The 9,060-nt window shown below is 56.9% G+C and overlaps 1 protein-coding gene across 1 annotated transcript; it reads left to right on the top strand.

The window, feature by feature from the left end:
- Window positions 1-2,423: 2,423 nt before the first annotated feature.
- Window positions 2,424-4,900, top strand: LOC308042901 (aurora kinase B-like; the record flags this gene model as incomplete). The annotated part of the gene is given in 6 exon segments (XM_080348668.1): window positions 2,424-2,641; window positions 3,168-3,306; window positions 3,601-3,749; window positions 4,135-4,309; window positions 4,707-4,824; window positions 4,827-4,900. Coding segments are annotated over 6 exon segments (873 nt in total).
- Window positions 4,901-9,060: the final 4,160 nt, after the last annotated feature.

The following is a 9,060-nucleotide window of genomic DNA, read 5'->3' as shown; positions in this document are numbered from 1 at the left end:
GTGCAGGCAGAACTGCCCAGGACTTTTCCTGCTCCGGTCCCTCTTCAGGAGCAGCAGCTCGAGCTGCTCTACACTGGGCCTGGCTGATAAACTGATATTTTAGCAGAATTTCTGGAATCCACACCAAGTCTGTGCTGCAGGAAACCCAGGGAAAAGAAGCTTCCCTAGTGCCGAGCTGATCGCCCTCCCACGCAAAGCTTCACCTTCATTTCTGGTTCTGAAATACCTCCTTTGAACCAAAGTCAAAGTTACTTTTGCTTTTTTCCTATTACAGCTGACAACAGTTTCTGCAAATCTTGTTATATTTTTTTACCTTTGTAGCATCTATAAAATTGTTTCCAGAGTCCAATTAAATTTGTTAAAAAAACCCCACAACATAACCCTGTAGCCAGTTTTGAATTCTTGCAGTTGGCCTTTCCTGTTATACGTTTCCCAAGTGTCACTCAGAACACAGTACTGAAAACTAGAGAGGCAGTCAATATCACTGTACTTTACAAATCACCAGCTTCACTGTATTTACAGCTTTCGTCAGGCACGTTCAACATCTCCAGAATCAACACCTGATTGTAACCTACTAGTAAAAAACCCACAACTTTACCAGTAAAGGGGAAGAGAAAGACAGCCAGGGTTTCCAGAAATCATGACAAGGCAACAACTGGAGTAGGATTCATCATTAACTGGCAAGACTTTTTTAATAAAGTACGTACTCACCGCTATTGTTCTTCACCACGTGTCCTGTGTCACCGCGCCGTGTCCGCCCAGCGCTGGGGGACAGCCCGTGTCTCCGGGCAGGAGCCCAGGCCCCTGGTACTGACACGGGTGCTCCTGCAGAAAGTGTCCCTGCGCACACAGGGGTTCCAATGGAATCAGGTGCTTCACTTGCAGCAGCAACAGCCAAAAGAGAAATGAAATGCTTGAAGAGAATTTTCACTGAACGCAGGAACACCCGCGAGCTCTGCAAGAGACTCATCGTTCCACCAGCGCCGCGGCCACCGAACCTGCAGCCCGTCTGAACCCACACGCTGCCCGCGCTGCCTCAGCTCCCCCGGGCAGACCCGAGGCGCAGCCCCGCGCCCCTTCCAGCGCTCCCGCCCGCATAGCCGTTCTGTGCTCGGCAGGGCAAGCCTCGGCCCGGCCCGGCCGCACCCCCGGAACCATTCTGTCTCCTCACCAACCCCCCCAGACAACAACTTCCTATCCCGATCGCCGCCGCCCCGCACGCGCTCGACCCCCCAACTGCGCCCAGCAGCCAATAAGCGCTGAGCTCCCGCCCCGCCCGCTAGGCGGGCGGCGTGGCTGGCCAATGAGAAACGGCGTAAGCGCGGTGGGGCAGGAGGAAGGCGGGTGGGGAGGAAGGCGGGTGGGGGCGGGGCCGTCCGCAGCGGGGACCAATGGGCGGGCGGCGCGTGCAGCCGAGGGGCGGGTCTGAAGGCGGCGGCGGGAGGGGGCGCAGAGCGCAGCGGGCGGGGATCGGGGACAGCGGGTCCGGGGAACGGGGATCCGGGGACAGCGTGTCGCGGGGGTTCCGGAGGGCTGGGCGATCCCGAGGGGTTGGGGATCCAGGGACAGCGTGTCCCGTGTGGTTGGGGGTCCCGAGGGGTTGGGGTCCCGTGGTGATGCTGTGTCCCCTCCCCGCCCCCAGGATGGCGCAGAAAGAGAACGCGGACCCCGGCGTGTCCAGCCTGCCCGAGGTGACACCCCCTCCCCCACGACGTTCCCCTGCCAGGGTGTCCCCCCGGGGCACTCGGGGTGACGCTGCCCTTTCTGGAGTGTCCCGGTCCCTGGGATGGGGGGTCTCGGAGTGCCCCAAACCCCTCCGGGGGGGCCGTCCTTGGGAGGGGGTCTCGAGGTGTCCCCTGGGCCCCATCCCTGGGGCACCCTCGGGGCGGGTCCCGTGCGCTTTGGGGCCGCACCGACCCTTGGGGGTGGCCCCGTCCCAGGGGGTGCGCTCAGGCACCCCCGGGCCCTTTTTGGGGGGATATCCTGTCCCTGTGGAGGGTGTTGGGGTCCCCCACCCCTGCAGGGTGTCTCGGGGTGACCCCCCTCCCCGGCCGGGCCGCAGGTTCGCCGTGAGGAGCCGCTCATGCCGGAGCGCCGGCCAGGTAAGGGGAGGGAGGGTCCGGGGGACGGAGCCCCATGGGGAGGAGTTGGGGTGCCCGGACGCCTGGATCCCTTGGTGGGGGCGCGGGTGTTACCTGGGGGTCCGTGGACGCCTGTGTCCCACGGGAGGGTCCTCGGGGGCCCTCAGGGTGTGTGTGGGGGTTCCCGCAGCTGAGCCTTCCCCATCAGGAGCTGCGTCCCTGCAGCCCATTGCTCTGCAGGCCTCTCCCCCGCCACAGTGAGTGATGGTGGGGGCAGAGCTGGGGGGCCTGGGGGTAACAGGGACCCCTGGGGTGATGTGGGACACTGGAGACCCTGGGGTGATGGGGGAGGGGGTGCCAGGGACCCACTGGGTGTCACTGGGGGATGACTTTGAGATTGGGCGGCCGCTGGGGAAAGGCAAGTTCGGGAGCGCCTACCTGGCACGGGAGCAGAGCACGAAATTCCTGGTGGCGCTGAAGGTCCTCTTCAAGTCCCAGGTGGAGAAGGAAGGGGTGGAGCACCAGCTGCGGCGAGAGATCGAGATCATGGCCCACCTACAGTCAGGAAGCACAGGCATGGGGGTGTCGGGGGGAGGCGGGGTGGGGGAGCCTAGGAACCCTGGGTGGTGCTGGTAGGGTCCTGGGGACCTCCTGAGTGATGGTGGGTGGCACTGGGGCGACCCTGGGCTGATGAGGTGGGGGGTCCTGGAGTGATGAGGTGGCACTCGGGGACCCACTGGGTGACAGTGAGGGGATCTTGGGGACCCAAGTATGATATCAACAGGTCCCAGAAGACCCCCTGGGTGGTGGTGGGTGGCACTGGAGTGACAGTATGGGAGTCCTGTTGTCCTCTGGGTCATGGTGGGGGCTGTCCTGGACACCCTGGGGTGACAGTGGAGGGGTGTCCTGGGGCTCACTGGGGTGATGGTGGGTCGCACTGGGGTCCTCTAGGTGACACTGGGGGTGTTCTGGGGTCCCCTAGGTGACAGCAGGGGTCGGTTGCAGAGAGCCCATGGGTGGCACTGGGGACCCTGGGGTGGTAGTGGGGGCTCCTGAGGCCTCACCATGTGTCCCTGTTCCCCTCAGGCACCTCAACATCCTGTGCCTCTACAACTACTTCCACGATGAGCGGCGGGTGTTCCTCATCCTGGAGTACGTGCCCGGGGGGGAGCTCTACAAGGAGCTGCAGCGCCAAGGCCGCTTCGATGCCACCCGCACCGCCACGGTCAGGTCACCCCGAAATGGGGCACCCCTAGGGGGGAGCTCTGGAACCACCCCAGACACCAGGGTGACCCCTACACATGGGGGTCTGGGCCCCCTGACCAGCCCCAAATGCTGAGGTCCCACCCAAGAATTGGTGTTGGGGTCCCCAAGGGCCCCCTGGTCAGTTTGAGGGTGTCCTGACCCATCCCCAGCTGATGGAGAAGCTGCTGCCGCACCCACAGTGGCCACCCTCTGTTCAGTGAGGGTCTCCTGACCAGTTTGGGGGTGCCCTGACCCCCTCGTTTCGTCACCCCAGCTGATGGAGGAGGCGGCAGACGCGGTGCTGTACTGCCACGGGAAGAAGGTGATCCACCGGGACATCAAACCTGAGAACCTGCTGCTGGGGCTGATGGGGGAGCTGAAGATCACCGACTTCGGGTGGTCTGTGCACGCCCCCTCCCTCTGGTACGCCTGTGGGGGGCCCTGTGGGTCTGGGGGAGCACCCTGTGGGTCTGGGGAAGCACCCTGTGGCGCTGGAGGAGCCGAAGATCACTGACTTTGGGTCGTCTGTGCACCCCCTCCCCTTTGGTATGATCTGGGGAGGGGCCCTGTAGGGCTGGGGGCGCTCTGGGGGGGGGGTCCTCCATGGGGCACCCTGTGCGGACAGGGACACAGCAGGGGCTGAGACCTCATGGGGATGGCGTTACCGGCCTGGGGGTGACAAGCACCCCAGAGGACTCCAACATGCCAAGGCGGGGCTCCCCCTAAAACAGAGCTGCCTTTATGTACCTCTGGAGAGGCAGTGGGTACCTGTACATATGGGGGTGTCTCCTCATGGGGTGTCCCCCAGGCGGAGGACACTATGTGGGACGCTGGATTACCTTCCTCTCGAGATGGTGGAGGGGCGTGAGCATGACGAGAAGGTGGATCTGTGGTGCCTGGGGGTGCTGTGCTATGAGCTGCTGGTTGGGCACCCCCCCTTCGAGAGCCCCTCCCACAATGAGACCTACCACCGCATCACCAAGGTGGGGACTGCGCCCTAGGGACCCCCACCCACCCGGGGAGCACCTCCAGGGACCCACAAGGACCACAGAGCAACCCCCAGCTTCAGGTGCTGTGCTCTCACAGGGGGGACCCTGCCACAGAGACCTCATGTTTAGGGAGCTCACACCCCCCTGGAATCCCCTGCCATGGGGACCCTGCCTGTGGAGAGCAGCCCCTGCCCCACATGCTGCTGGGGAACCCAAGGGCTGGGCAGAACCTCAGGATCTGGGCCCCACATACACAGCACCTGCCCCACACCCTCCATTCTCACTGCGGGGCGAGATCCACGACTGGGGGGCCAGGGACACCGGTGCTGGGTGGGGGTGTCCTTGTGCTCCATCCATTTCCGAGGTCCCTGAGTCCCCCGCGTCCCGCCAGGTGGACCTGCACTTCCCGCCCCCCGTGCCTGAGGGCGCCCGTGATCTCATCTTGCGCCTGCTGCGCTGCAGCCTGGCCCAGCGCCTGCCCTCACAGGACGTGCTGCAGCACCCCTGGGTGTCACCCACTCCCGGCGGGTGCTGCCCCCCGCCTGCGCGTCCCCACCCCGTGGGTTCAAACACTTGGATTATTAAAGATTTGCGGTAATATAATAAATATCAGCCTGCAGCTTTGCTAAACATCCGTGTCACAGTTCCGTCCAAAGGTGTCAACTACTGCATGAAACAAAAGCAAAGCTGCAACTCCCCTGCAGCAGCTGCCGAGCGCAGGGACACGGCTGCGAGGCCTGACACCCGCGTCCCGGGCAGAGCGCGGACGGCACCGCGCACCGGGCAGAGCGCGGGCGGCACTCGCGCACCGGGCAGACCGCAGGCGGCACCGCGCACCGGGCAGACCGCGGGCGGCACCCACGCACCGGGCAGACCGCGGGCGGCACCGCGCACCGGGCAGAGCGCAGGCGGCAAAATTCTCGGGGAAAAAAACTGGAGTAGAATAGCAGCAGGACTGGCACAAGCTGGTACCTCCACAGGGGTCCAACCCGAGCATAGTAAACCATAGACTTCTGTACCTTTACAAACCGTTCATACCATCATTCAGTCCAACAGCAATATTTCACTGTGAGGTCTTCTTGCTTCTCCTTGGATTTTTTTCTCCGATTCCACGTGGGCCTTTGTTTTTCAGCTGTAGACATTGTTTATGGTCCATAGCCTTGCAGGTACTGTTTTGTCTGAATAAATCCTTTCTTCTCAGCAAAGTGTGAAATAGGCCCCATTTTGCAGATGTCTGTAATGTCTCCTCTGTGTTAGTTTTGGATCGTTGTTTTTCCCAGACAGTTCCGTTCTTCCCAGCAAAGTGCAAACAAGACCTTATCTTGCAACTGTTCAGTGTGGTTTGTAGTTTGTAGTCAGGCCCCCACCTCCTCTGGACACGTGTTCATTAGAGCATAAGCAAAACAGCGCTGGGTGCGCAGGGGATTCACTCCGCCCAACACACACACCTTTAAACAACAAGAGGTGTGCTTAAATACAGTAAGGTGTTACATATTCATAATGACCCCAGGAACGCCTATACATATTCATAACCTGTTCCGCTTCTGATTAAAATGAGTCTCAGAGAACCATTTCCATAGACGCTCCCCTGTTGTGCCTGCGCAGTGCCACTTGGTGAATTTGAGGAGGGGTCTTTGGGGGTCTTTGGATGAAGGCTCCTTCAGCTTCGTCACAGTGAACTTTTTACCTTTGGCTCATTATGTTGAATTGACTGGGACCCAAGCTGCCAAGTCGATTGAGACCAGACTGGCGCCCCCTTTTGCTGTAAATCTTCGTTATCTTGTCTCCTCAAGTTTACAGCTAGGTGCAGTAAAACTTCTTATCTTGGCATTCAATGGGGTTCTGTTCTTCTTAACATAAAGCTCTAAACTAAGCATTTCTTGTGTGGCTAAGCCTTAAAGTGTTAGTTCGTTAGTAGGCACCCATTATATGTTTAGTTAACCCTTAAAATGTTAGTTCCCTCTGTCAATACAACTTAATAAGCAAGTTTCATAACTTTTTACATAGAACTTAATCACCTTTTTCCAGATTCAGAGCCCTTGCCTCACTTGGTTATATCTGTAAACATCAAACATCTTAGCACGAATCACAACTGCATTTTTCACAAGAGTGTCCTGATTGTGGTGCTGAATGTTGCATAGATTTGAGCTGCGTAGCAGAATTGTTTTGTTTTGGAGAGGGTGAGATAAACTTGGAGCACAACTTGTGAGGGCGGTATGTCGTGGGTAGGTTTTAGTGTTATCCGTGGAGTGCTGCTGTAAACATCAATAGTTATTGCCTGTCTTTGTTACAAGATGAGCCGTGTCGTTCTGCGTGACGTGTAACGGGGGGACGGCGTAGTATCGTCATTCTGAAAAAGAGCCCGTTGGGGGGTATTTTAGCTGGCAGGAAAGAGATTGGGGAACCGCCTGCTGATAATGCGAGTAGAGCAGCCTTGATGAGATGTGATGAGCAGAGGCCATTGTGTAAAGTGGACAAGGAAGGAAAGGCTGTGGGCAAAGCGCGGTGCTGCAGCCGGCCGCCCCAGGGCGGAACTCTACTGTGGAATTCCTGTGTTTCAGAGGGGGAGCTGTGACCGCCCCATGCTCAGCAGACCCCCCAGCCCAGGTCGGGGGAGCAGCGCCGGAGCAGGACTCTCGGCACCGTCCTCTGTCCCCAGCGTGCCAGGGGGCAGCTGCCGGCCTGTGGGACGTGGCTGCGGCTGTTCGGGGCGCTGCCCCCCCGTTTTTGGGGGCTCTGGTATGTACATATGTAGATGGCATTTTAAAGTAATGAGCTGCCCGCTGGGGCTGTTTTCCTTTTCTACCTTTTTTTGTTGGAGTGAATAAATGGGGGGACTCGGGGCGTGACCATGATGTTACTGGAGGAGCAGGCCAGCGAGAGATGTGGGCTTACAGCCCCAAAATGCCTGAAGAGTCATGGGCGGGGTGTTCAGTGTTACTGTGGGGAGGAGAAACTTCTCCCTGTCCGCTGCAGGGAAAACAGAACAATCCCACATCAAAGCCGTCCTAGAGAAATACTCGCTGTTTGTCATTCAGGTTCTAGAACGGCCCAATGTCCTGTTAAAGGTTGTGGTGGTGCGGGTCAGGGATCCCCAGGCTGTGCCGGGACCACAGGACGGCTGCTGGTGGAACCAAAGTCAAGGACAACTTCTCAGAGGTAAGAACCTTCCGATTTGTTCCCCTCAGGACACATCCCTTTGCCTCTGGACCCCTCACAAGCTTACTCGCCTCCTGGCTCCCTCAGAAACCCATTTCCTTCCAGTTCCTCTGCAATTACCCTGCCTGCCTTTGGGTCCCTGCAGGCTCTTTGGTGGCATCACGGTGCCTGTTTGACCTTTGCCTCATTAAATTCCCCTCTTTTCTCTCTTCCCCTCAAAACTTGCCCGTTTGCTCTTGACACATCCCAGAGGCCGCATTTTTCCCTCTTGTCTCCTCTCAGGACCCCCCATCTGTTGGGCCCTGTCGAGGGTTTAGATTGCGGGGTGACAATAAAACCCTGGCAGATGTATTGTTAACCCCCTCTTCACCCCCACTTCCCCCTTTTGCCCCTCCCTCTCCCCCCTTCCACTCAGGACAGGCAATCGGGAGGGAAAGGAGGACAGAGAGAAGAGAGTTGGAAAAAATTAAAGATGTTTTACTAATGCTACTAATAAGAATAGAGAAAATAATACAAAATACACAAAACCAATCTTGAAAGTCTCAGCAACTGCAGAGGTGGCACCCAAAGTCCTGGACTGGACTCTGCAGCCAACCGGAGCTGGATTCAGTCTCTCACTAGGCCTCAGTTCGCAGGGACGACTAGCAAGGTCCTCTCCTAATGTCGGCCATAGGGAAAAGGGAAAAAGGGACGAGATCCTCGTGATCTCCCATTTTATATGAAGTATTCACGTGAATGGAATGTTATACAAAGTTGGTCAGTTTCTTAGTCACTTGTCTCTCGTCACCCCTCTCGCGAGATGTCCATCCATGCTTATCAATATGTTTGCATTCCATTGCTAGGTTTACCAAACATGTGTCTGGTTCTCCAGGAAAATGCACTTAATATGAAGGCTGTAGCTGACAGGCAAATTCACTAAAAGAGAAACTTGTTTTTAAAAAAACCAGGACATTCCACCCCTTATAATATGCCACTCACTGAATACTTAAACCTTATCAATACAATCTATCAACACAATCTAAGTAATCACTACTACTATATATATATATACACATATGTACATATATACACAGGAGTAATTAATCTTAATCAGTGGACCATCCTTTGAAAAGTTCATTAAGTTCATTTTGTCACAACAGTCTCCCAGGGCAGGAAAAATGGTACAAGTGCATCTCATGACCACTGTTTGTGGGTTAAAGACATCAACTTCGAAGAAGTTGTCAGGCGCCTCTCAAAGAAGCTAGCTCTGGTTTCATCATCACTGTCTTGATCTGAAAGACACTTATTAAATAGTGTTAGTATGGCAATTCACATCATGCAGTTCAGTATTGAATATTTTCACCTAAACTCAAATCCCCTTGAGGTACACACCGAACTTCTCCATCCTTAAGCATCACCCACCAGGTGCTGCCAGGTCCCTGGGCAAAAACAATCCCATGAATGGGCTTGCCTTTGCCTGAGGCAGGAGTAACCCAGACTGCCTTTCCTAACAAATTTTTCATGTGTACTACAGGGACTTTATCTCCTTCTACAGTCCGTAGAATTTCTGATTGGGCAGGCCCGGCTCGATTGGTTGATCCCCTGGT

Source organism: Nesoenas mayeri (genome assembly GCF_963082525.1).
Source record: "Nesoenas mayeri genome assembly, chromosome: 8".
NCBI lineage: Eukaryota > Metazoa > Chordata > Aves > Columbiformes > Columbidae > Nesoenas > Nesoenas mayeri.
This window is presented reverse-complemented; position numbering and strand designations above follow the sequence as displayed.